This window comes from Perognathus longimembris, chromosome 9 (genome assembly GCF_023159225.1).
Source record: "Perognathus longimembris pacificus isolate PPM17 chromosome 9, ASM2315922v1, whole genome shotgun sequence".
Taxonomy (NCBI): domain Eukaryota; kingdom Metazoa; phylum Chordata; class Mammalia; order Rodentia; family Heteromyidae; genus Perognathus; species Perognathus longimembris.
The window spans coordinates 7,338,077-7,365,714 of NC_063169.1; the positions used below are offsets into that span (position 1 = coordinate 7,338,077).

Here is a 27,638-nt window from a genome sequence, read left to right on the forward strand (position 1 = left end):
CGGGGGGGGGGGCCTGGTTCCCCGGTGGGGCGCGGGGGGGGGGGCCTGGTTCCCCGGTGGGGCGCGGGGAGGGGGCCTGGTTCCCCGGTGCAGCCTCAGCCAGAATCGGCTCCTTGCTTCCGATTGGCGGTGGGCAGCGGGTTGGGGCGCCGCACCCGTGGGGTCCCCGGCCCCCTGCACCGCAGAGCCTGTGCTCTGCCCGCCGGGGATGGGGGCGGAGGACCCGGGAGGCTCCCCCGGCCCGGGGGTCCCCGCCGGCACACCTCGCCCCACCCCCGGCTCCCGGGCGCGCGGGAGCTGCGGGAAGGACGGCGCCCGGCTCCGCGCCCCGCCTGCCCCGCCGGCCCCGCCTCGGCTCCCGCCCGCCCCCGCCGGCCCCGCCTCGGCTCCCGCCCGCCCCGCCGCCCCGCCCGCCCCCGCCGGCCCCGCCGCCCCGCCCGCCCCGCCGGCCCCGCCCGCCCCCGCCTCGGCTCCCGCGCGCCCCGCCCGCCCCGCCGCCCCCGCCGGCCCCGCCCGCCCCGCCGGCCCCGCCCGCCCCGCCGGCCCCGCCCGCCCCCGCCGGCCCCGCCTCGGCTCCCGCGCGCCCCGCCCGCCCCGCCGCCCCGCCTCGGCTCCCGCGCGCCACCCGGCGGCCGCCGCGCGTCATCGCGGGACCAACCCGCGCGGGCGCCGCGGGGAAGCCTGGTGCGCCCCGGCTGCAGTCTGGCGTGGGGACCGGGAGACGAGCGCTTGGGGTTCCGGAGGGCGACGGGGCGACCTTTACCCCTTCATCCTAACGCTAACGCCACCAAGGCGAGGCCGGGAGCAGCGCGCGGGGCCGGGAGCCAGGGCGCGGGGCACCAGGGCCCTGGGACCGGGGTGGGGGACGGGGAGACCGCACAGCCGTGTTCTGCCTGGAACCGGGGTCCCCGTGAGCTCACGCACTTGTCCAGGACGAGCCATGATATAAATATCGATGATGATGATGATGGTGGTGGTGATGGTGATGATGATGATGGTGGTGATGGTGGTGATGAGGTGGTGATGATGATGATGATGATGGTGATGATGATGATGATGATGATGGTGATGGTGGTGATGATGATGATGATGATGGTGATGATGATGAATAGATAGATGTACATACATGCGTAAGTAGATGTATGCTGAGTGTTTGGCACAGCGCCCAGTGTAATGGCTTTTCCCCTCCTGGGGCCACCGGGTTCAAGGTCATGGTCCCTAGAGACGCTCCAGGGGCTGGTGGTGAAGTGCAAGGACCCCAGGGCTCTGACCGTAGCCAGGCCCGGGCGAGGGGTGCAGAGTGGGGCTGGGGTCTCTCTCCTGAGCTGCTGGCCCATTCCATTCCCTAATGCTGAGTCCCGGGCCGCCCCCTGGGCGACAGCGCCAGGACTGCCCCGCAGAACAGCTCTACCCCAGCCGAGGGCAGAAAATTAAATCTCCTCACCATCGAGCAGGTCTAGTAAGCCCGGAGGCCCAGACCACACTCAATATTTGTTCTAGAGAGATCCTGCTCTAGTGGCAACATGAAGAGTCTATTTCAAAGGGATTTAAGCACAGCCAGGAAGCTGAGGCAATTACAGATGGGTCTATAAACCAATCGCGAGGGGTTCGCGTGAGCTCCACTCACACTTCATGACTTCAAAAGACTGGCCTAGAAAATGGCATCTGATTGTTTTCCTTCCTACTCCACTGTTGACCTCAAGTCTCCCTCTCTTCCCTCTCTCCATAAGAAAGCCATAAGGCCCTCCTCAGATAGAGCTACAGGATAGTCAAGAATAGACCGTTATTTCTGTTGGCTAAATGAAAGTTTACACTAATTTACTTTATGCTATTGTCCAGGGATTGTTAAGGAAAAAAGAAATAGGTGGTGTATGTCCTATCATGAATGAATCTAGAATCCCAAAGATAAATGTCTTTAGAGCATGACAAAGAAAGAAAACAGTAACAGAAGGAAATCTTCAGGTAAGAAATGTCTCCCAGGTGGCTACGCATAGACGGCCTGCGCCTATAATCCTAGCTATGCAGAAAGCTGAGATCTGAGGAGCAAATTCAAAACCACCCTGGGGGGCAAGGAAACGCTCATCTCCAAGGCACCAGAAGAAGCGGGGATGTGGATCAGGTAGTAGAGGGCCAGCCATGAACACAAACGCCAAGTAAGGACCCGCGGTCCTGAGTTCAAGTACAGCACCAGCACATGAGAAATGTCTAGTCCTAATGCCAATCCGTTCTCTTCCTTTCTGTCCCTGGCTCTTCTTCCCAGAATCAGCCCCATTGCCAGTGCTTGCCTAAAGCACAGAGTGGCAGGCACAATAAAGAGGGTCAACTAGCTGGCCAGGCTGTGAGTTCAAACCCCAGTACAGGCACAAAACAACAACCCAGCAAACAAATCAATAAATACTCTAAAGAAAGGAGCCCATCTGAAGCTTTGGGTGCTGAAGGTTTCACAAGGCCCTGTTGATCTGTGTCGAGTGGCTATGTTGTCTTTCGAACCCAGGACGCTATGCACGGCAAACAAGGCCTGCGCCTCTCTGTTGACCGATGGAAATAAATAACACGGGGGCGTGACGCAGTGTGTAACACCTTCACCCATCCCCGCGGCCCACCCCGACTGGATACGCTCCTTGTTCCAACGCTGCTCGCTGCAGACGCAGGGACGGACCCGGCTTCTTCCTCTCGGCCTCCACTTCCGAGGGTACAGTCGGGAGCACAGAGCTGCGGCTGCTTTCCTCTCCCCGGCTCTGGTCCTGAACTCACCCGGCTCTCGGCGTGAAGCTGAGCCATTTCTTAGCCCGTTACGAGGATTCCTGACCGTGGCCTGCCTCAAGAGCCATGAGACAGGGAAATGTAGTCAGCTTATCCAGGCCGGGTTGACCCTAGGAGGCCAGAGAGCTACAGGGAGAGCAGGAAGCTCACAAAAGCCTCCCGCAGTCCAGCTTGCTGGGAGACCCCCCCAAAATCAGGAAGCCCTTGGGCTACTCAATGATCTCCTGCAGTCTTAGCTTTCACCACAAGATGGCACTGGTTGGCAACCGGGCGCATAGAGGTTCACTAGGTCTTACCCCAGGCCACTAGGTGTCGGTGGCTTCATCTGTAATCCTAGCTACTCAGGAGGCTGAGATCTGAGGAGCATGGTTCGAATCCAGCCCAGGCAGAAAAGTATAGGGAGACTCTTATCTCCAATTAACCAGCAAAAGGCTGGAAGTGGAGCTGGATGTAGCTCAAGTGGTAGAGCACTAGCCTTGAGCAAAAACGCTCAGGGCCAGTGAGTGCCCAGGTCCTGAGTTCAAAAGCCAGGACCAAGACCAAAAAAAAGGGGGGGGGGTAATGTTGGAGGAGAAAAGAAAACAGAGCAAAGAAAATCTATTTGTTTCATAAAATACTTATTTTCTTTTTTGTCTTGTTTGTATTTTGTTATTTTGCTCGGGATGATCTTGAACTTCTGTGCTCAAGCGAAACTACAGTAGCTCTGACTACAGGTGTGGTCGACTATGCCCTTATTGTTATTCCTGCTCAACACATCAGTGTGTGTGCTTGTGGATCCAGTGATGTTTGCATAACCTGTGTGCCTGTGTAATAATCAAGTCGGGATTTTAAAAAGCATCCAACACTTTATCCTCAATTTATTATTTGATAAGAACACCCAAAATTCTTCTATTTGTATTTTGTACTTGTTCTTGTTGCATTTGGGCATACACAGTGCTTTTCTGTTTACTTATAGTCACGCTATTGCATAGTAGGACACAGAGAGTATTCCTCTTTCCGGAGACTTTTACCTGTGGGCCCGCGTCTTCCTGGCCCTCATCCGCCTATTCTCCTTGGCATCTAGTTCTACCATTCCCTGCGCAACACTCATGAACTCAGGGTTTTAGATCCCACAGACAAGTGGTATTCCATAGATGAAGTCGTGTTTGTCCTGGGCCTGGTTTATTTCACTTAGCATGACGTCCTCTGGGCTCATCCACGTTTTTGCAAAGGAAGGGGTCCAGCGTGTACACGCGTACAACTCTTTTCAGTTCATCAGTCCTGGAGTTTGGGGTTGCTCTATCTCGGCTGTAATAAATAATGAATGCTGCAGTCATGTGAGAATGCTTATCTTTTCAAAACTTTGATTTTCATTCCCCCCAAAATAGGATTTCTGGATCATCTGGTAGTTCTGTTTTTACGTGTGTGTGTGTGTGTGTGTGTGTGTGTGTGTGTGTGTGTGTGCAGATACTGGGGCTTGAATTCAGCCTCCTGCTCTCACTTGGCTTTCTGCTCAAGCCCGGTGTTCTCCCACTTGAGCCGTCTCTCATTGGAGCTAAGAGTCTCCTTAGCTTTTCTGCCCAAGCTGATTTCGAACCACCGTCTTTAGATCTCAGCCTGAGCCACCGTCTCCCAGCTATTTGCACTCTTCAAAGGAACGTCCATACCATTTTCCACACTGGCTGTACAAATTTCCGCTCTCACCAAGAGTCTCGCAGCCTTTCACGCAAAGCTGTTAGTCACCCCACTTCCTTTTCAGCGTAAGATAAGTGAAGTCTGCAGAATCCGAGCTCCGGCGTCCTCACTTGGGGAATATCTTACACCAGATGATCTCTAAGGTCAAACTAATTCCAAAAATTCTAGGTTGGCTTTCTCTGCCGCCTAAAGCACGGTTCTGAATTGAGTGTATCCTCTCCTTGGTGAGGAATCCTTGGTGACTCAGAGCTTCCTGTAAAACTCCGATTCCTGGGGAACCCTAGGGATGGGGGGACCTCAGATTCCTTCAGCGAGGCCTTCAGAAACAGGCCTCTCTGTATCTTTGCAGTCTCCCTCCTCTTCCTCCCCCTCCACAAGTCTCTACTCCCTCCTACCTGGCCCTCCCCTGCTCTCCTTGACTCCTGTTTCCTTCCCCCCGCCTTGCTGGTTCTGCCCTCTCTCTGGTGGGAACACTCATCCTCCACCCACAGCAAGCAAGCCCTGCAAGACCTCTCTTCTCGAAATTTCCCTGACCACCCAAGGCCTGCGCTTCTCCTGTGGAGTTACCTTTGGGCATGTCTTACTTCCTCCAGACTTTTTGGAGGGACAGGTGGCCCCTGGTAGCCTGTTCCCCTAGTTCCTCGCCTATTTGAGATGCTGGCGGCAAGAAGACATTGCAAGGCCAGAGATAGATAGATAGATAGATAGATAGATAGATAGATAGATAGATAGATAGATAGATAGATAGATAGATAGATAGATAGATAGATAGACAGGTAGATAGACAGGTAGATAGACAGGTAGGTAGGTAGATGGATAGATAGACAGACAGATCGATTGATGACTGATTGAGCAGGAAGCCCTTCCAGTGATGGGATGTGTACCATACACAAGCGTGCTGGATTCTTGGTTGGGTTTTTGTTTTTTTTTAACTGTATTTTTTTGTGTTTTCTTTTTTGGTACTGGGGATCGAACCCAGGACGTTGCACTTGCTAGGCAAGCGCTTTGCCACTGAGCTACATCCCAGCCCGCGTGCTGGATTCTTGTTCCCCGTCCTATCTAAATAAATCGGGGACGATGATGGGCAGTTTCAAAGCGTTTCTTTAGGAAAGAGACCATAAAGGCCACTCGGAAGCCTGGGCCGCGGGATGGGAGGACTGGTCCCCGCTCCCCCCCCACTTCCTTGCCTCCCTTAGGCAGTCTGTCTGATTCCATGTCTGGGTGCAGACACACCTGGGGGAGGGGGGAGGGGGTGCTGGCCACCCAAATGGTGATGGATGAGCGATTGTTTTGCCGCGTGTCCCTGCGTGTGTGTGTGCGTGCCCAGCGCCCCGCGTGCCCGCTTCCCGCCCCGTCTGTGATGTCTGTGATGGCGCGTGTGCGCCCCGCGTGCCCGCTTCCCGCCCCGTCTGTGATGTCTGTGATCGCGCGTGTGCGCCCCGCGTGCCCGCTTCCCCTCCCGTCTGTGATGTCTGTGATCGCGCGTGTGCGCCCCGCGTGCCCGCTTCCCCTCCCGTCTGAGATGTCTGTGATCACGCGTGTGCGCCCCGCGTGCCCGCTTCCCCTCCCGTCTGTGATCACGCGTGTGCGCCCCACGTGCCTGCTTCCCCTCCCGCCTGTGATGGCGCGTGTGCGCCCCGCGCCCAGCCCCGCCCCGTCTCTTCCAGGCGACCAAGCCGACCCCTGCCGCTTCCTGGCCTGCGGTGGATCCGCCCAGTGCATCCGGGACGAGCAGACCGGGGAGGCCGCGTGCGGCTGCGGGCCGGGGCGCGGGCCCGGGCGGGAGGGCAGCGGAGGCGGGGACCCGGCGGCCTGCGAGGCCCCGCGCAGGTAGGCCAGCCCCCCACCCCACAATTTAAGTATAGAGCTAGCACATTGAAATTTAATATATTTAACTAAATATAACATCATAATTATATATCAGGAAATTAGGTTTACAGAGGTCTTGTTTAATGTGCTCCATTTCTTAGACATAAACATATATTAATACATATGGAGGTAATATTTAAGAAATCCGACAAAATAATAATGATTGCAGCTTGTGGCTGTTGAAGGGGACAACAGTGACATCATGGCTCACAAATGCACACAGCCCTGGGTGGGGAGGGGAAACCTGGGAGATGAAGGAAAAGAGTGACATTGTCCAAAAAGAAATGTACTCCTTACCTGACTTATGTACCGTGCATCACCTTTAGAACAACAAGTGAAATAGTTGTTAATCACCTGGCCCCGTCAGCCCGCCGTCCTCACAGCTCCGCGGGCTGCAGTGGCACCAGCAGCGCCTGAGCAAACCCGCAGGCCCACCAGGCCTGCCCGGCTCTGCTCTGCCTCCAGTAGCCACACAGTGACCTCAAGGTCACCTTGGCAAGCCGTGGACTGACCTGGGGCTGTGCTTCCCGTGCCCAGTAGGAGAGGATGGAAGAATCTGGGTGGGAACGTTGCCATTTACTACCTCATTGGCAGCAGAGCTGTGACGATCTTCTCCATTTGTAAGCTCAGTGGCATTCATGATAAGAATGGTGCACAATATGGAGGAGTCGTAGGAAGGCCCGGATCCTCTGCTATCCCCCCCATTTGGTGGTTAGGCTTTTATAGAATTTGTTTGTAAGAATCCAAAATGAAATCAGAATGAGCTCTTGTATAGTCAATTTACGTGTGTGTGTGTGTGTGTGTGTGTGTGTGTAGCCACAACTCCACTTCTGGACTTTTGCTGGTTAGAGATAAGAGTCTCATGGATATTCCTGATCCTCAGATCTCAGTTTCTTGAGTAGCTTGGATTACATGCATGAGCCATCACTACTGGGCAGCTTAGGGTCAGTTTTTGTTGTTATTGTTACCTACAATATCTCCATTTGCCACTAAATATTTTCTGTGGCGTCAGTTGCAATGCATGTCGTGGTCCACTCTCTGGAGCTGAGGACCGCATGCTGAGTTCAATCAGTCTTCATAGCCAGGCAGGAAGTGCAAGGTGGAAAGGGGAAATGGCGGTGAGATGCAGTTGCTTTCTGTGTACAGTGGACTCGGGGTGTGGGAGACCTGGAACTGTGGAGCACAGCACTGTGCCCTTCTTCTCAAGCCCTCTGAGATGATCCGGGAGAGCATATTTTGTGGACTCTTCTATCAGGTAGACAACAGACAGAGCTAATACCCTCCTCTAAGACCCTTATACGTTAGGAAACTCATGTTAATGGGCATTTCAAATTAGGAGAATATGGGCAAGTCAATGGTGGCTAGAGTACAATTGCCCTTCCATTTATTTTTTAAAAATTAGTTTCATATCAGAGAATATCAACTTTATACCAAATATCCAAACCTACCTAAACTATGAAAGTAATAATTTCTTAGTGTTTCTGTAATGTTGTCCTAAAAGGCCACCCTAACTATGACACCAACCCCAGAAGACATCAAGATCTCTACAGAAGGAAATTATCATGAATAAAGCCAACAATAATAAGATCAAAGAAAAATATTTGTAACCCATATCATAGACAAAGAGCGAACGTCTGTAATACTAACACCTTATATATCAATAAGTGACAAGAACCCAATTATTAAAATGAGCAGCCTATACAAAAGTGTACTGCCAGTGGTTTGTGCCTGTCATCCTAACTACTTGAGCAGGTGAGATCTAGAGGATCACAGCTCCAAACCAGCTCAGGTACAAAAGTCTTCAAGACTCCATCTGCAGTTAACCAGCAAAAAGCCAGGCTAATGGCATCACTCAGCTGTGAACAGGCAAGGAACAAGCAAGAGCATGAGATTTTCAGTTCAAACACCAGGACCAGAGGAAGAAAATAAAAGAAAAAGAAGAAAAGAAAAAAAATGGAGAAATCCAAATGTCCAATGGAATACAGAAGGTAATCAGCCTCTCCATAACCAGAGAACTTAAAACAAAAATAAATAAGAAGATACCCTTTGTCACTTGTGAATTTGGCAAAAGAAGCTGGATTAAACCAGCATAGGCCATGGAAACCGGAAAGAAGTACTGGTGGGAGGGTAAAATGGGGATAGCCCTTTCTGAGAGAAATTTATCAGGAGTACCTACTACATTTTCAATTTGACTCAAGCACTCTAGTTTTAGACATCCTGCAACCAGGTGTCCGAGGCTCCTTCCTGGAATCCTCCTCAGGAGGCTGAGATCTGAGGATCATGGTTTGAAGCCAAACTAGGCAGGAAAAACAATGAGACTCTTACCTCCAATCAACCACTAAAAAACCAAACACAAACAAAAACTATGTCGGGAGCAATTGATTTTAAATGCTGCAAAATCAAAGAATGAGCTATATTTCAGTGGAAAGAAAAAAATCAGAATCACTGCGGACTCTCCACACAAACTTTCAATGCGAGGAGAGCCTAAAGAGGTACCATCTAAACAACTGCCAACCCAAACTGGTGTACCCAGTGAAGTTATCATTTACATTTGATGGTGAAACCAAAACCTTCCATGATGAACAAAAATTAAAGGAATTCATGAACGCTAAACCAGCATTACAAAGAATATTAAAGTGAGGGATATAATCTGTAAACAATCAAAATCAAGGAAACCTATCAGACAAAAGTCATGAGAAGACCAATGTAGTATGCACAGAAAGAGGAGAGAAGCAAAATGCAGGAAATAAAATGGCAGAAAGCATGACACACCTCTCTATAATAACCTAATTATTAATAGACTCAATTCCCAATCAAAAGAAAAAGAATTGCAGATTGGATCAAAAAATAAGATCCATCCACTTGTTGTCTCCAAGAGACTTATCTCACAGTCAAAGATAAAAACAAACTCTGAATGAAGGGATGGAAGAAGATCTTCCATGCAAATGCACCCTGCAAGAAGGCAGGAGTAGCTATTTTGATATCTGATAAAATAGACTTCTTATTAAAACCAGTATAAAGGGACAGGAAGGTCATTATATATTAATAAAGGGAATGATCCATAAAGAGGAAATCACGGTGATCCATATCTATGCACCAAACAATGGAGCAACTAAATATGTTCAATGAATACTCTCGGACTTACAGAACAAAATAGACCCAAACACAATAATAGTGGGAGATTTTTAACACCCTGCTCTCACCAAAGGATAGGCTAACCAAGTAAAAGATAAGCAAAGAAGCCTCTGAACTAAATGACACCATAACCCAATGGACTTAACAGACATCTACAGAGTATTCCACCCAAAAATGACCCAATACACATCCTTCTCAGAACATTCTCCAAATATATCACAGCACAGCACACAGAAAGACCCTAAGCAAATACAAGAGGACTGTCATAATCCCTCGCATCCTATCCAACCACCGTGGAATTAAACTCAACAATAGTTCTCAACAATAAAGCAGACTATAGAAATTACTCAAACACAGGGAGGCTGAACAACACATTACTAAATAACACCTGGGTCACAGAAGGAATTAAGGAAGAAATTAGAAAGTTCTCACAACTCAATGAAAATGAAAACATCAGAATGGAACCTCTGGGATACAGCAAAGTCAGTGCTGAGCAGAAAGTTCATAGCCCTAAGTGCACACCTAAAGAAAGCAGAAACAGCTCAAGTAAATAACCTCATGATGCAATTAAACAAGAAAAAGTCAAATCTAAGGAACCAGACAAGAGAGGTTTGGGGCACAAATCAATGAAATAGAAACTTAAAAAGCTACATAAAATCAATGAAACAAAACGCTGGTTTGGGGGGGTATTATAAAATTGACAGATCACTTGTAAGATTAATGAAAAAAGGAGAGAGTAAATTCAAATCAATGAGATCAGAGACACCACAGGAAACATTACAAAAATCATCCAAGAAATCCAAATGATCATAAAGGATGAACTTCAAAACTTGTACTCATTAAAGAAGGAACACCTAGCAGAAATGGGCAAATTTCTAGAAATATACAATCTGCCTAAACTGAACCAAGAGGACATAAACCAGCTAAACAAACCAGTAACATGCAATAAGGTAGTGGAAGTAATCAGAAGTCTTCCAACAAGGAAAAGCCCAGATCCAGAGGGATTCACACTGAATTCTATAAGACTTTTTTTTTTTGGCCAGTCCTGGGCCTTGGACTCAGGGCCTGAGCACTGTCCCTGGCTTCCTTTTGCTCAAGGCTAACACTCTGCCACTTGAGCCACAGCGCCACTTCTGGCCGTTTTCTGTATATGTGGTGCTGGGGAATCGAACCCAGGGCCTCATGTATACGAGGCAAGCTCTCTTGCCACTAGGCCATATCCCCAGCCCCTCTATAAGACTTTTAAAGAGGAACTAATTCTAACACTCCTGAAGCTTTTCTATGAAATAAAGCAGAGAGCGCAATTCCAAATTCATTCTATGAAGCCAATATCACACCCATCCCCAAATCATGTATGGATCCAACAAAAAGAGAAATATAAACCAATTTTCTGATGAACACAGATGCAAAGCTCCTCAGTAAAATATTACCTAACAGAATACAGAAATAAATTTTAAAAATCATACATTATGACCAAGTAGGCTTCATCCCATAGATGCAAGACTGGTTTAACATATACAAATCAATCATTGTAGTTCAGCATGTCAACAGAGCAAGATCAAGAACCACAGGATCATCTCAATAGATGCAGAAAAGGCCTTTGACAAAAATACAAGACCCATTCATGTTAAGAAACTAGGAATAGAAGGAACATTCCTTAAAACAGTAAAAGCTATATATGACAAATTAACAGCCAATATGATGCTAAGTGAGGAAAAAACTCAAACAATTTCCTCTAGAATCAGGAAGAAGGCAAGGATGCTCACTCTCTCCACTCCTCTTCAACATAATTCTGGAATTCTTCACCACAGCAATAAGGAAAATAACAAAACATTAAAGGGATTCACATAGGGAAAGAAGAAATTAAACTATCCCTATTTGCAGATGATATGATCTTATACCTAAAGGACCCAAAAAACTCCACCCCCACACTCCTAGAGCTAATCAACCAGTCTTGCAAAGTAGCAGAATACGAAATTAACCCACAAAAAAATCAGCCTTTCTGTATGCCAACTATGTACAAACAGAAAGGGAAATCATGAAAACAACCCCATTGCAAATAGCCTAAAAAAAAGACCACCTAGAAATTAACCTAACCAAATATGCAAAAGATCGTTATGGCAAAAACTAGGAAAATCTAAAGAAAGAAATCAAAGAGCACACCAGGAAATGGAAAGACTTTCCATGCTTAGAGATAGGTAGACTCAACATTGTGAAGATGGCCCATACTGCCAGAAATGATATACAAATTCAATGCAATCCCCATCCAAACCTCAATGATGCTCTTTGCTGAGACAGAGAAAACAATCCAAAATTTCATATGGAACAACAAAAGACCTAGAATAGCCAAAGCAATTCTAACAACAACAACAAAAAAGGCAATGCAAGCAGGATCACAATGCCACATTTCAAACTCTACTACTAAGTCACAATAACAAAAACAGCTTAGGATTGACACAAAAATAGATCCAAAGATCAATGGAGCAGATTAGAAGACCCAGAAATAAAACAACGTACGTACGGTCATCTGATATTTGACAAAGGAGCCAAAGACATAAAGTGGAGGGAAAACAAAACCTGTAGCCTCTTCAACAACTGGTGTTGGGAAAAACAGCAGCCATATGCAGAAAACTGAAAGTGGATCGCTGCTTGTCACCATGCACTAACGTCAACTCAAAGTGGATCAGAGACCTCAACATCAGACCGGAAACGCTGAAACTACTGCAAGACAGAGTAGGAGAGACATTAGAACTTATAGGTACAGGCAGAGACTTCCCGCATAGAGCCCCAGGGGCTCTGTTCAAGCAGGACTACATAAAAATAAAAAGTTTCTGCACCACTAGGGACATAGTTACTAAACTAGAGAGACAGCCAACCAACTAGGAAAAGATATTTACCAACAATACATCAGACAAAGGCCCAATATGCAATATATACAAGGAGCTCAAGAAACTATTCCCCGCCCTCAAACTTAATACTTCAATTACTAAATGGGCAAGGGAGCTAAGGAGAGACTTCTCAGAAAAAGAGGTAAGAATGGCGAAGAAACACGAGGAAATGTTCATCATCCCTGGCTATAAAAGAAATGCAAATCAAAACAACCCTGAGATAACACCTTACCCCAGTCAGATTGGCCAACATTTTGAATTCTGACAACAACAAATGCTGGCAGGGATGTGGAGAAAAAGGAATCCTATTGCACTGCTGGTGGGGATGTAAACTAATACAACTATTCTGGAAAGCAGTCTGGAGGTTCCTCAAAAAAACTAAACACAGATCTTCCCTACAACCCAGCCGTACCATTTGTAGGCATCTACCCTGAGCCTCATGAGCCAGGATAGGACAAGGACACCTGCACTTCCATGTTACTACTGTGCTGTTCACAAGAGCCAAGATATGGGAACAACCCAGATGCCCCACTACAGATGAACGGATCCCAAAAATGCAGTACCAATATACAGTGGAATTTTACACGGCCATTAGCAAGAATAAAAAAATGTCATTTGCAGGAGAATGGATGGAACTAGAACAAATCATGTTAAGTGAGGTAAGCCAAGCTCAGAGAGACAAACAGTGCATGCTCTCCCTGATATGCGGATAATAGGTCTAAAACACAATGAGACATGACAAAATACACACAATTCTAGATACTCATACCAAAAGAGCATAGTATTAGGAGAAAATCCCAAAGGTGCAATACCTAAGCGCATCTTCATATGCTGAAATGAATTCCAAAGATACGGAAACAAAGCAGTCTTTTCTTACATGGTTTTCTTCTTTCTCCGATGACTCTGTGTTACTTACTTGTATATGGTATACTCTACTCAGGTGCACATCTGTGGGCGGGCGGGGGAGGGCACAGAGTCAGAGGAGAAAGGGTGCAAGGGACAGCGGTGAAGCGAACTGGCCACATGAAAATGAGCTGGGCAGCTCCTGGGTGGAGACGGGAGGGAGGGAATGGGAGAGAAGGGAGGAACAGATGACACCATGTGAAAGGAAATGTACTCTTGACCTGCCCTACGCGGAGATAACCCACTGCGTATCACCTCTAAAACAACAATAAAGAAAAGGAAAACGCAAGTTTGCTGCTGAGAGAAAGTACATAGGGAAATACCCTCGGAAAATTAAGCCTATCTTCTAATGTAGAAAGAAAAGATAAAGTACGAAATGTGCACACATGCGCAACAGAAATTACATGGCGTGAGCACAGGGGTATGTGAGAGTAGAGGCAGCGAGTTTTAAGAAATAAACGTTATTCAGTTGTTCAGGGTTTTATTATTTCTTGTACAAGGGTGATTTAATTCAACCTATCAATTAATGAATCAAGTGCATCTTGGTCAGTGTCATTCCTTCCACCTTCTCACCTCCATCTATCCTAATCTCAACTTTAAGTTAAAAATGTTTTTAGCCTGGCAGTGGTGGCTCACACCTGCAATTCCAGCTACTCGGGAGGCTGAGATCTGAGGATCACAGTTCGAAGCCAGCCCAGGCAGGAAAGTCTGTGAGATGTGAGACTCTTATCTCCACTAAACTACCAAAAAAAAAAAAAAGCCTGAAGTGGAACTGTGGGGCAGGTGTGTAGAGTGCTAGCCTTGATAAAGAAGAAACTCAAGGCCAGTGCTCAGGCTCTGAGTGCTAGCCCCAAGACTGGCACAAAATATTCATCGTCATCATCTCTAAAATCGTAAGTTTTTAGAAAAAATGCAACTGTAGAGTTATTTTTATAGCAGCCTCATTTCAGAATTTGAATGAACTCCACTCTTCGAAGATGAATTTATCTTCTCATCATTCCCAAGAGTTTTCTTCAACCCTTCTGAGACGATGCCTAAGAAGGAGGAAGCCAAATGAAAGGCAAAACCCCCAACTCGCACAAGACACCCACAAAAATATGCTATCCATCTTCACCTGCTACAGTTCTACAACTAACACCATAGAAAGTACGATCTCCACTGCTGCTGATGAGACCAAAAAACAGGGTATGTGTCATGGAATTTTTTCTTTCTTTTTCCTTTCTTAGATCACCAGATCACTCTACAACTCGGGAATATGAAACTCGTGTTAAAAAATTCCACCATGAGCAGAATAATAAGGTAAATCCTGCTTTCTTACACATGTTGGTTTTAGTTGAATTTGAATTGTGAAAGAGATGGAAATCCCACTTTAAATAGGAATGAGTAATAATTGTGTGTGTGTGTGTGTGTGTGTGTGTGTGTGTGTGTGTGTACACATACATGCTGGGCCTTGAGCTAGGGCCCTGAGCTCTTCCTTGTTTTTTCTGCTCATGGCTGGCACTCGACCATGAGAGCCATACCTCTAGTGCCCTGCAAGGCTTTTTAATAAGTATTTTAGGAGAAAGGGAGCTGTTTTCTGCTACAAGAAGGATGGGGGGAGAATGTTAGCATTAACTGGGATGTGTAAAAAATAACAGAAATGACCCGAGTGTTTTATAATATTTCCAACCTTTTCTTGTAAAAATATGCACGTGGGTAGTGAAATATACTTAAAGGGAAAATGTTTACAGTAATTAATATTCCTGCCACAGAATAGTTCAGTATAAACTATTTTTTAAAACATTTGATATCAACTAGTCAGCTCAAGTAAAAAACATGTAGAAGTAACATGATTTATGTACGATGAATTCCTTCAAAAACTCCCCAAATCTTATCACCAGATAATGTTTTCCTCAGTGTCCTGTGTGTCTCCCTAATAAGATTCTCATCCTAATCTACTTATTTTACAGAAATAAATTTTTTATCCATCCCTGGGAGACAAATCCAAGAGATTCTTAGCTCCAATTGACCAGCAAAAAGCTAGACGTAGAGGTATGATTCAAATGGCAGAACACCAGCCGTGAGTGAAAAAGCTGAGCAGGCGTGTGCAGTCCTGAGCAGGTTCAAGCACCGTACACGAGAGGTGCACACACACGTGTGTGCGCATACACACACGCACAATTTTCGTTTACAAAGGAAAATACTGTATTTAGAGCCAGGTTGTACATAACCTTCATAGAGTTTTAAGGTTTAAAACGCGTATTACTTTGGCGGAAAACATTAACACTTACAGTCTAAAATGACCTATTTTCAAAAATGATACTACGTGTTTGATGGTAACAGGGAGTGAACACGGGCGGCACGCATCCCCCTGGAAATGCGGAATGCTCTCGATGCTTGCATTTGAAAGAGCTACCAGAGGCCGCGCCCAGCCAAGGCCTGGGACGCAGCGCCACGCGAGCCAACTGGACATCGTGAACCGGTGCCATTGTAACTTCTTGGAACCAAGAGAAAATGGAGGAACAGATAATGTTCCAACTAGGACCATGAGCCAATGACAGGACACAGGGTCTGGTATTGGTCCAATATGCAGGATAAAGTAAGCCCAACTAAATGTTCTTATGTATATGTCAGTCCTGGGGCTTGAACTCAAGGCCTGGGCACTGTCCTTGAGCTTTATTGCTCAAGGCTAGCACTCTGTCACTTGAGCCCATAGCTCCCTTGCCAACTTTTTGGTGGTTAATTGGACTTTGCTGCCCAGGCTGGCTTTGAACCATGATCCTCAAATCTCAGCCTCCTGAATAGCTACGATTACAGGTGCGAGCCACGAACAGCGTCAACTAAGTATTGAAGTACTCCAGTTCAAGGCCACATGGCAAAGGAAGAAGGTTTACAGGGAATAAAGGAAACTGGTTTTCCACAGCAGAAAATAAAGAAGACATTTTACTTCAGGATAATAATGACAACTATTACGTACTCATGCTGAGTATCCCGTCCTACATGCATTTCTGTGTGTTTAAAGGCCACATTTATATTCCATGAGGCAGAGTGTTGTAATAGACCAGGGATGTCTGTATTAGTTGGAAGGGAACATGGTGAATTTCGTGTACAACGTGCCATCTCTGCTCCAGGAGATGGAATACATTCCTAGTAGGTTGACATTAAGAAGGTTTGAACAGCCAGGTACCAGTGGCTCACACCTGTAATCTTAGCTACTCAGGAGGCTGAGATCTGAGGATCACAGTTCAAAGCCAGCCCAGGCACAAAAAGTCCATGAGATTCTTATCTCCGATTACTTAAAAAACAAACAAACAAACCTGGAAGTGGAACTGTGGCTCATGTAGTAGACTGCTAGCCTTGAGCAAAAGAGCTCAAGGACAGCACCCAGGCCTTAAGTTCAAACCCCAAGTCACACACACACACACACACACACACACAGTAATATTTAAACAGTCTTTCAAAGGAAAATATCTTCTCATCCAAAAATGGAATACTGGAATCTGATTGGAATCTGATTTGTCGTGGCATGGTTTTGCTTAAGTTTTAAAATGATTTCTCTTCCAGGTAGTGGAGGAAAGAAATTCTGCGTTACGAGCTACAGGATTTGAAGAATTCAACCAACAAGACTGGGAAGGCAATTAGACACTGGAAACATGCCGCCCGTCTACTAGCCTATCTCAAGAGAGATGACTCGCTTCCTCAACCTTCTCCAAACCCAGGCAAGCAGCCGCCGGCCTGCAGGCGCGTGGACCACACCGCAGGGGCCGGAGCACCCCCGCCGGGCGTCAGGAGGCGAAGAATCCCACAGCTCACCCCTGGAGGGGAGAGACTCTCTTCATCCAAAACTCAAAACCATCCGCAGAACGTATCCTGACTCTTCGTGAACAGTAAACGTGATAGAAAACGAAGTGTGCTTCCTCGCTACCTGGAAAGAGCAGCTGCAACAAGTCCAGGTTATTATTTCAAGGGCTGACTATTATCAGAAGCCAGCTCTGTTCTCTATTACAAGATACACTCAAAGCACGGGTGAGGAGGGCCGGTGCTCGTGGCTCACGCCCGTCCTCCTAGCTGCTCAGCAAGCTGAGACACGAGGATCACAGTTCAAGACCAGTCCAGGCGGGAATGTCCGTGAGTCTCATCTTCAGTTGGCCGTCAGGAAGCTGGAACTAGAACTGTGGCTCAAGTGGTGGCGTGCTAGCCGTCAGCAATGAAAAAGCTCCAGGACAACACCCAAGCCCTGAGTTCAAGCCCCAGGACTGACATGCGCACACATGCACACACGCGTGTGCACACACACACAATATGAGAAAGGAGACCCATCTCTCTTCAAATGCATGAATGTGTGCAATATGTAAGCCCTTGTTGATCATATATATGCTCGACAATACGATGTGAGCTTTACACACGCACACACACACACACACACTTCAGTCTTCAGAGTTTCTTGGATTGGGGGTTTTGGGGTCTTTTGGTCAGTTATGGGGCTTGAACTCAGGGCCTGGGTCCCTGAACCTCCTTGTGCTCAAGGCTAGCGCTCCACCACTTTTGAGCCACAGCACCGCGTCTGGTTTTCGAGTGGCTAATTGGAGATAAGAGTCTCGCGGGGACTTTGCTGCCCAGGCTGGCTTCAAACCGCAATCCTCAGATCTCAGCCTCCTGAGGAGCCAGGATCTCAGGCGTGGGCCACAGATGCCTAGCTCCGGTCTTCAGTTTTTAAGGACATTTTGGGTACCCTGGTTTTATTTACATAAGCAATTACTCCCTGGGCAGTGGATTTGGGGGGGACCAATAATTTCTGAATTGTTCATTAAGAGGAAGAGAAGCGTCCACACACACACACACACCACACACACACACACACACACACACACACACACACACACACACACACACAGAGTATGAGGAAATACCTTTCTTGCTATCGCAGAAAGCTCTGTCAGGAGAAGAGACTATGCTGGGAAGGAAGGGGCGCTGGTGTGTGACGTAATGAGTCCCCACTTCCTACCGCTGACGTCACGCACCGAGCGTGCTCCCGCCCAGACCGCCGTGCACAGACTTCAGCTCCGCCATCTTCCTTCTTGGTGAAGTCCACCCCTCCAGTTCTCACAAAAGCCCCCCCCCCGCCCCCGGCAACTCTATTTGTTGTAAAGCCTTCAGGGGAACGGGGCGGAGTGAGGACACTCGTCACAGACGTGCCATGAGCCCGTGAGGCGAGCCGTGCCCAGGGTCTGCCTTGCAGGGTTGAGAAGGGATGCGAAGCCGAGCATTCTGATTCTTCCAGAAGGCAGCCAGAGTGCCAGCTGCTGCGCCATCCACACTTGGAATCCTAGCTCTCGGGACAACAACTGAGAGCCGAGGGTGGAGGTTCAAAGCCAACCCAGGCAGCCAAGTCCGTGAGACTCTTACCTATAATTAACCACCAAAAAGCTGGACGTGGAGCTGCGGCTCGAGTGGCAGAGCACCCGCCTTGAGCAAAAAGGCTAAGGGACAGTGACACTGAGTCCAAGCCCCAGTACTAGCACACACACACACACACACACACACACACACACGTGCACGAAGACAGCAAAATGGTGACACTGGATAGTAACATTCAACAATAAGCTACCCCAAAACAAAGCCAAATGTTTCCTAATCATGGAGCTGGGTCTCTGGGGAAGTCGTGAGTGCATAGCTTTCGTGCCCTTCCCCCCCACCCCACCCCCAGACCTCCCCCCAAAATGAGTACCCATCATGTGGGGACCAGAGACTCAGGCAGGCATGGCAACCAGGGAGCGACGCCCCCACCCCTGCACCCCGGGAACTCCCCAGACCAAGACAGAATGCGCTAGAAGCACGGCCGACCAGCCCAAGGCGCATGAAGAGCATTTCATCAGGACGGAACATGCGTGTCCGCATGTATGGGCTACCGCGTGCTCCCCCCCCTGGCCAGTGCAGAGAACGGCAAGCGGGTGCGTGCTCTGCTCTCCACCAGGAGAGGGGTCCTCTTGGGTGCGGGTGCCTCTTCACTCTTGGGAGCACCTGGTCATTACCACGCAGCAGGGAGGAGCTGGGGAGGAAGGCCAGCCAGCTCCCTCCACTCTCAGAGGACCCACAGAAGGGCATGGAAGATTCCAGACCAAGGCTCCCCTGGTCTTTGGGTCCCTCGCCTGACTTCCTGTTTGTCTTCTCACAAACAGAGGAGTAAGGGCAGTGGGAAGACAGCCATCTGGGCGGAGCGGAGAGCAACGGTCCGCCCCTCACCCGGCCTTCTCCCTGGTGGACAGTTTGGCACCGAAGTTCAGGGAAGTCCCCATCTCTGGAGCCCCCTCGCCTGGGGAGGAGACTCGGCCCCAGGGCCTGAAGGACGATGGCAAGTCCAGACTTCTCCCGTGTTCTAGGACGCCAGCCCTCTACAGCCCTGTTTGTGCCCCTCACAACTGCATGAAAACACAACACACACGAGGAAGTTCTACGTAGAAAGCATTTATTTGAATTTCAGTACATCAGTATTTTAGGAAAGTATTAGGCGCACGTTTATTTTTCATGAAACAAGAAAAAAAACGAAGTAACAATTGCAAATAGACATTGTTTTACAAGTAGAAAGTGACCAATGATTAAATCCACTAGTGTTTTTTTCAAATGAGCTTCTACACTGGTACAAATTAGGAAGCGAGAGTGTCTACGCGAGGTGTATTCATCTCTCCCGATTATCTCCTCGTTAACCTTCTGAAACAACAACAAAAGGGGCGCCACACACTGGGTAACGGATGGGAAAAGAAGAGACGGACCTGAATTCAACGAACCGCACTGAAAGCTCTACTTCTCCAAGTCCGTGTACCCTACCCCATCGAGAGGCACACTTACTTACACCACGCCAACGCGAGGCACACTTACTTACACCACGCCAACGCGAGGCACACTTACACCACGCCAACGCGAGGCACACTTACACCACGCCAACGCGAGGCGCACTTACACCACGCCAACGCGAGGCACACTTACACCACGCCAACGCGAGGCGCACTTACACGACGCCAACGCGAGGCACACTTACACGATGCCAACGCGACCAGCCAGATCACGGGGCAGAGCCAGGTGCACCTTGACCTAAGCGTAACACCTCGGCGTTCTGCTTGTACGTTCTATCTAACTCGTGTGCAAACAGCGAAGATCCACGTGTGCTTCGTTACCGGAACTGCACCAGTGCCGGGAACGATGGAGGCGCACAGCCTCAGTCCACCCACACCGACACACCTTCCCGCCAACACACCCTTCCCAGCCACGTGCCAGCAGCTCACACCGCTAATGCTAGCTACCCAGGAGGCTGAGACCTGAGCATCCTAGTTCAACGCCAGCCCGTGCAAAACAAACGAACACAAACCCATGAGGTTCGCGTCTCCAAACTAACAGAAAGCTGGAAGTGGCGCGGTGGCTCAAGTGGCGGAGCAGTATCCTTAAGCAAAAGAATCTCGGGGACCGTGCCAAGGCCCTGAGTTCGAGCCCCAGGACTGGGCACCCCCCTCCCCCGTTAGTGTATGGGGAGAAATGGAACTCAACGCTTGCTGGCCACTGGGCTTTGAAAGCTGGGGGGCGAGTGAGGAAGAACCCTTTGTACATCTGTGGGGCTTGCTAAAAATGATTCCATCCTTTTGGCTACCCGGTCAGCGCAAAGGCATGTCTGTCTTGCTCAAGGTCTGGAACTGCAGCGCTTGGCCGCCCTGGAATTCTACTTCCTCCTTCACATACAGAAGTAGGCCCAGCACTAACTTGCTCCTAACTGACTGGTTCCACAAACAGTTTGCTGATCCAAGTCGTTAGCTTAAGCTTGGTTCCTCAAATAAAATGAACCAAAGGCCTACATAGTTGGATGCCCTGAGAGCCATAACCTGTGAGTGAAAATACTTTGAAAAAATATCCATGGGGAGCTGGGCACCAGTGGCTCACACCTATAATCCTAGCTACTTGGAAGAAGGAGATCTAAGGATCGTGGTTTGAAGCCAGCCTGGGCAGGAAAGTCTCTAAGACGCTTCTCTCTAAAAACTACTCAAAAAAAATGGAAGCAGAGCTGGGGCTCAAGGGGTAGTGAGCTAATCTTCAGCCACAGAAGCTCAGGAACAGCACCCAAGGCTCTGAGTTCAAGCTCCAGGACACATAGACAGACAGACAGACACACACACACACACACACACACACATCCATTAAGGGCTGTGGATGTAGTAGAGCATTTTCTTAGCATATGTGCAATCCTATATTCAACTCCCAGTACCAAAACACCCCATAAAATCCAATTAATAAAGTTGTACAAACAAAAAAATGTATATTATTATTTTACCTGTGTGTTTCTATTGACTAAACTTCTACAAACATCATCTATTTGCTCCTTATGGTCATTGCTGGGTTGTCTATTTTAAAAAAGCAAAAGGTTTTGTTAGGCTGCAAGGAAAAATGACATAACAAGTCATTACAGCCAGGTGCTAGTGGCTTGCACTAGTGACTCAGGATGCTAAGATCCAAAGCTGTTTCTGGGCAGAAAAGTTTGCAAGACTCTACCTCCAAAATAACGAGCAAGAAGCTTGGCTGAAGGCATAGCTTAACCATTAAAACGCCAGCCTAGGAAGTTGAAGATCCTGAGTTCAAACCCCAGCAACATCCCCCAAGAAAAAAATAGAAATAGAAACCGAAAGAGAACAACAGGATGTCTATCGTGGGAGCTTGTTATTTTAGTTCTTCCTCATATACACCTCCACGAAGACATCATGACCCCAACTTTACAGCTAAAAAATGGTTTTCTTGCTGGGCGCCGGGAGCTGACATCGGTAATCCTAGCTCCTCAGGAGGCAAAAGATGAGGATCAAAACTGGAAGCCAGCCTGGGCAAGAAAGTCCATGTGACTCATCTCCAATTAACCACCAAGAGGCTAGAAATGGAGCTCAAGTGGTAACACACTGGCCTCGAGCAAAATAGCTTAGGGACAGGGCCCAGGCCCCGAGTTCAAGCCTCAGGACTGGCACAAAAACAAACAAAAAAAACCCTATGTTCTCTGAACATGAGTGGATTGGAGAACTCAACTGTGCGGGTGGAGAGCGGGGTTGTTAACATGGAATACGGACAGTCTTTGTCCCGGCTTTTTCGTATTTCCTGTGTGGGCGGAACTTGTCTTGACAAGCATCAAGAGAAGATCAGTATACAGCACATTGGCTTAAACATTCCAACTTGAGTCTCAGTGAACATGGCTGATTCAAAGAAGTTGGTCAATTTCAATTCCTAAGTCTTTGGGGTTTGGTTGTGAGCACAAGACAGCACTGCTGCCATCTGCTTTAATAGGCTGACAGTTCCTCCGAGGAGGGAGTGTGAACATGTGGGTGCACATGTGTGCACATATGTGTGCATCTACTATACCTAGGTCACTGTAGCCGCAGCAGGGCAGCTCTCCTGGAGGGCAAGATTCACTCAGGAGACAGGGCTGCATAGACAACTTCTACAACAGCTGGATGGTATCCTCAGAAACAAACCGGCTTTGGACCAACTAATGTTTGGGTGGATAGAGAGTAAGACAATTGGGGCGAGATGGAGGAGGATTAATGTATGTTCTCGTGTTTGTGATGGTTTTATATTAAGTGTGTGGTCTGTTGATTTTCCTCGTTGGATAGTAATGAATATGTAAAGTGAGTATAGGGCTGTAATAAGGACGTTTAACTAACGATCAGAGTAAAAAAACAAAAAAGACTTAACACAGTGCATTGCTGTCACGTATTTCTTACAAATTCTGCAAAACAGTCAGCCCTTTCATTCGTTATTTAAACCTTCTTGATTTGTTTCCCATCTAGAACCCATCGTGGATCTAGAAGGTAGATGAGAGTACTTCAGAAAACAGTACTAAAGAGTCAAGTCATTAAAAATCAATTTTTTTTCAAGGACTTTACTCATCCCTGGCTAAGAAATCACTCTGCTGCACAAACAAAAACACCAATTAAAAGCACGAGATGGAAGAGAGAGAAAACTGTTCATGTGATTCAGTATCTACACCCTCTGCCACCAATCACAGGCCCGACTGACCCAGGGCCGGGAGTGGAAGCAGTAATCCAGCCTCCAGAGCAGAATTACATTCACATTCTCCATCAATAGCACAGATGGTGCTGCGCAATTTCCTTCACTCAAAGCAATCATTTGTAGGGTATCATATAAATAAATATCTTTCTATTAAGACGTATTACCATATTATGCAAGAGGCTGCTCCCGGGACAGAGACTGTGGTTGCCAACATTAATCTATTCCGCTGAGAAATAGTTTCCTAACTGGAATATTCTTTCTAGGATACAAACAAAACCACTGAAATTTCATTTCAAAGGTTAGCATATTTAAAAACCAACAACAAAAAGGTGCAGAGAATAATTTTACTGCCTAATTTTATTCTAAAAGACAAACAAGGTGTTTTAGGATGTCAATGTAACTTCTTGATATTTTTTTTATTCCTAAATTCCTAATATGAAAGTCATAAATATTAGGCTTGAAATTGCTAACATGTGATCAAAAAACTAACAGCACACAAGAAAATTCCTGAAATTCTCCGTAGCATGAAACGAACAATTACAAAGTACCAGGACATTTTTTGAATTACAAAGCTTATAAAACAGCTCTACCATTACAAAAAAAAAAAAAAATCTCAAAGGCTGAAAAGACACCACGAAGGCAAGGAAAAAGTGAAATTTGAAGAACAGCAGCTCACAGGAAAAAACTTGGACAAGATTCTCATATAAAAACCACCATGAGAGGAAATGACAAGAATATCTTGACTTCGGTCCAGTTAAGCCACCCACGGTGGTGCTACTGAACCACAGGCCCCTTGCAGAGGAGACAGAACTGAGCTCAGAAGGATCTGAATTTCTTTTATTTGTCTATGAGATGGTGGCAGCTCATGCTTTGTGAGGAAACAAAACACACCCCCACCTGTGTGTGCTGGAGGGCTACTGCTAGCAGCACCCCCTTTCATGAGCACAGGTAATGCATCCATTATTACACATAGCAAGGCTCTTCCCGGACTCGGAGCATTTTAAGTAGGAACTACATCCCCCAAACTGCAACAAGAAGGGAGAAATCACAATTTCCATATTTTCCATGAACTCCTGAAAATGCAGACAGCCCCCCCCCACCCCCCCCCCGCCCCACCGCCGGGCCTCTGGGAAGGGAATCACCGACGCCGTGATCACATCCAGTACCTTCATTCCCGTAGGGCCTTGGGGCCGGGGTTCCGCTCCTGCAGCGGTGAGGCTTTGGGTGGACGGGCGGCTGGCGGCCGGGGAGGGCGGGTGCCCGGGGCGGGCAGGGGCACGGCGGGCGGGAGGGCAGCACGTTGGAGGTTCCCGAGTTCACATCCACCACCCTCCTTGGCCTGACACCAAGGGGCACGGGGCCATGATTCCTAAGACCAGCTGGCAGGGGTGGGCTGGAGGCTGGGGGGGTGGGGGGGGTGTGCGGGGCTCCTGGCCGGCGGGCGCCCCGCGCGCCCCTACTTGAGCAGGCTCTGCAGCATGGCGGTGGCGTAGGTGGGCCGCGCCTGGCGGCTCTCGATGGCGCTCTGCAGGTACTGGATGCCGCCGCAGCGCTCCCAGATCTCCTCGAACTGCCGCGGCAGGATCTCCGCCCCGCGCTTGCGCGTCAGGCCCGTCTCCTCCAGGTTCAGCTCGCACATCTCCATGTCGTCCTTGCCTGCGTGGGCCGAGGGAGAGTTACCACCCACCCGTGCGCCCGTGCCCCGGTGCCCCGGTGCCCCGCACACACCACCCCCCCCCCCCGCGGCGGCCCTCCGGGGGGCCGGGAGACTCCGTGTCCTCGCCCTTGAAATCTCCCCCCCGGCTAGAGGCCCTTCCAAGCCTACCAACACCCCGGCGGATCGAGCAAGGTGCTCCCCGGGCATCCATGAGAAGCAGGGTGCTCCCCAAGCCTGGGTGAGAAGCAAGGTGCTCCCCGAGCATGGGTGAGAAGCAAGGTGCTCCCGGGCATCCATGAGAAGCAAGGTGCTCCCCGGGCATCCATGAGAAGCAAGGTGCTCCCGGAGCATGGGTGGGAAGCAAGGTGCTCCCTGAGCATTCATGAGAAGCAAGGTGCTCCCCGAGCTTGGGTGGGAAGCAAGGTGCTCCCGGGCTTGGGTGAGAAGCAAGGTGCTCCCCAAGCTTGGGTGAGAAGCAAGGTGCTCCCTGAGCATTCATGAGAAGCAAGGTGCTCCCTGAGCATTCATGAGAAGCAAGGTGCTCCCGGAGCATGGGTGGGAAGCAAGGTGCTCCCTGAGCATTCATGAGAAGCAAGGTGCTCCCCGAGCATCCATGAGAAGCAAGGTGCTCCCCGAGCATCCATGAGAAGCAAGGTGCTCCCCGAGCATCCATGAGAAGCAAGGTGCTCCCCGAGCATCCGTGAGAAGCAAGGTGCTCCCCGAGCTTGGGTGGGAAGCAAGGTGCTCCCCGAGCTTGGGTGGGAAGCAAGGTGCTCCCCGAGCTTGGGTGGGAAGCAAGGTGCTCCCCGAGCATAGTGATAAGCAAAGTGCTCCCCGAGCCTGGGTGAGAAGCGCGGCGCTCTGCATGGGTGCAGAGCTCGTTTCCCTTTGTGACTCGGCTGACGGGGATCGGGGTCCCCCGCCCCCCGCCCCCCGGGGCGCTCCGTCCGCCTCCTCGCGGGCTGCGCGCGCGCGTACGCACCGGCCACCAGCAGGATGGGCGGCTTGTCGGGGTGCAGCTCCATCTGCCGCGCGATCCACGGGCCGTCGAAGTGCGCGTACCACCAGCCTTTCTTCTTGCTCTGCGGGTCCTTGTACTGGTCGGCCGGACGGATGAAGGGGATGCGGAAGAAGCGCTGCTGCCGGTTCTTCTCCACCTCCTGCTGCCTGGCGGGGAGCTGGGCGGCGGGGTTCTGCTGAGCTGTCACACAGAAGGAGGAGTCACCCCACAGCTGGGGGGGGGGGGGGGGGCCGGGGACCGGCCGCCAGGACTCACCCCGGAGGGCGGGGTCCCCAGAGCGACCTGCAACACTACCTACGAATGAGGGCAACTCGCAAGCCGCTTCCCTACGGGGTCTTTCCCTACGGGTGTGAGCTGTCCACACGCGCGTGCACACGCGCACACACACACACACCAGCCGCCACCACCACTTAGCGGACCCCCACAAATGACTGCTGCAGGAGCCTGAAATATCTCACATGGTAAGAAAGCAGACTTAGTCACATTCGTTACTACATTCGTACTTTCCCTCAAAACAATTCCAAATTAAAGCTGCCGCATAGCGTTTCCGGTGTTGCTTATAATCAACAAAATAGTTTTTAAAAAGTCAAGTGATAAAGTTATTGACTTTAGTTAACATGTATTGGTTTAACATGTATTTAAAATTTTCACACACATGAAGTAGAAGCTATATTTAAAAAAAAATTGTCTGTGTTGTCATTTGATTTGGGGATTTCAAAAAGCTAAGATAATATAGATGTTAATATTTAAACAAACTTGTGAGACAAACAAAATAAAAATCATTACACTAAGAATGAACTTTGCTTCAAATGTTTACTTACTTTAAAATCCGATGTCACTGAGAATAAAATCCATGACATCAGTGCAAAGGGTAGAATATCTGATTCCCCTTGCCAATAGGAAAGAAAACCCCTTGCTTTTCTGCAACTATGAACCACTGTGCTCAGTTTTCCCACAAACAAGTGGATTTTCATTTTATCTCTGAATAGAAGCAGTCCCCCTGGGGCAATGACTTAACATCGTTAACAGCAAAACTTTGCCTAGCTTGTTTAATATGCTTTATATTCACAGGATGAAAGTGGGCCAATCCCTCAATTCATTTCCAAGAATCTCAGATACCATTTATGCATACTTATAAACTATATAATCAAAAAATCAAGAACAGCCACATGGCTCTTGTAACAAGTTATAAATAGTGAAAGGATGAAAATACTCTTCACTCTACTTTTCATACCAAGGAACCACAAAAGGGGTACAGGAACAAAATTGCTTTCTTTGTAAACAAAAGAAAGCCAAGAGCAGGTAGCAAAAGCTGTATATGCAGATGACAGAGTAAGAGGCCAGTTCCGTTAGCGACTTGAAACACCCAAGGTCACCTTTAGCATGTTAAGAGAGATCAGCTTATTCTTTTGTTCCTGTTTCTGGAGGCTACTTAGAGTTTGGTGATCATACTTGAAGTTACCTACTATGCAGGAAATACACTAATTAAATACTAAAAGTGGTGCTGATAGGATTAAAAGACAACCCTTCCTAACACTTTAAGTAGGGACAAATGTTAATGTTATGTTCAGTTGGTTAGAGATTTATTTTAATATTGGTAGTCATCCATTAATTAATCTACTTTTTTCTTATTGGTCTCTTGTAACTCAACATATTGAGTAAAATTAAGAAACCAAAGTGATAGACTTTTCTACTTAATTGGAGAGCTGAAGTGTTA

General features: G+C 48.4%; 2 protein-coding genes across 2 annotated transcripts in view; one reads left to right on the forward strand and one right to left on the reverse strand.

The window, feature by feature from the left end:
• Impg1 (interphotoreceptor matrix proteoglycan 1) overlaps window positions 1-15,689 on the forward strand; it is an 81,160-nt gene extending 65,471 nt beyond the window's left edge. The window contains exons 13-15 of the mRNA XM_048354489.1: window positions 6,105-6,267; window positions 14,459-14,531; window positions 15,555-15,689. Coding sequence (XP_048210446.1) covers window positions 6,105-6,267; window positions 14,459-14,531; window positions 15,555-15,689 — 371 coding nt within the window. The remainder of the gene's footprint in view (window positions 1-6,104; window positions 6,268-14,458; window positions 14,532-15,554) is intronic.
• Window positions 15,690-24,672: 8,983 nt separating this feature from the next.
• The window catches only part of Myo6 (myosin VI), a 123,719-nt gene continuing 120,753 nt past the window's right edge, over window positions 24,673-27,638 (reverse strand). Inside the window, exons 35-36 of the mRNA XM_048353657.1 lie at window positions 25,883-26,101; window positions 24,673-24,899 (exon numbers count right to left, since the gene is read on the reverse strand). Of these exons, the coding sequence (XP_048209614.1) occupies window positions 24,700-24,899; window positions 25,883-26,101 (419 nt within the window). The 3' untranslated portion in view covers window positions 24,673-24,699. The remainder of the gene's footprint in view (window positions 24,900-25,882; window positions 26,102-27,638) is intronic.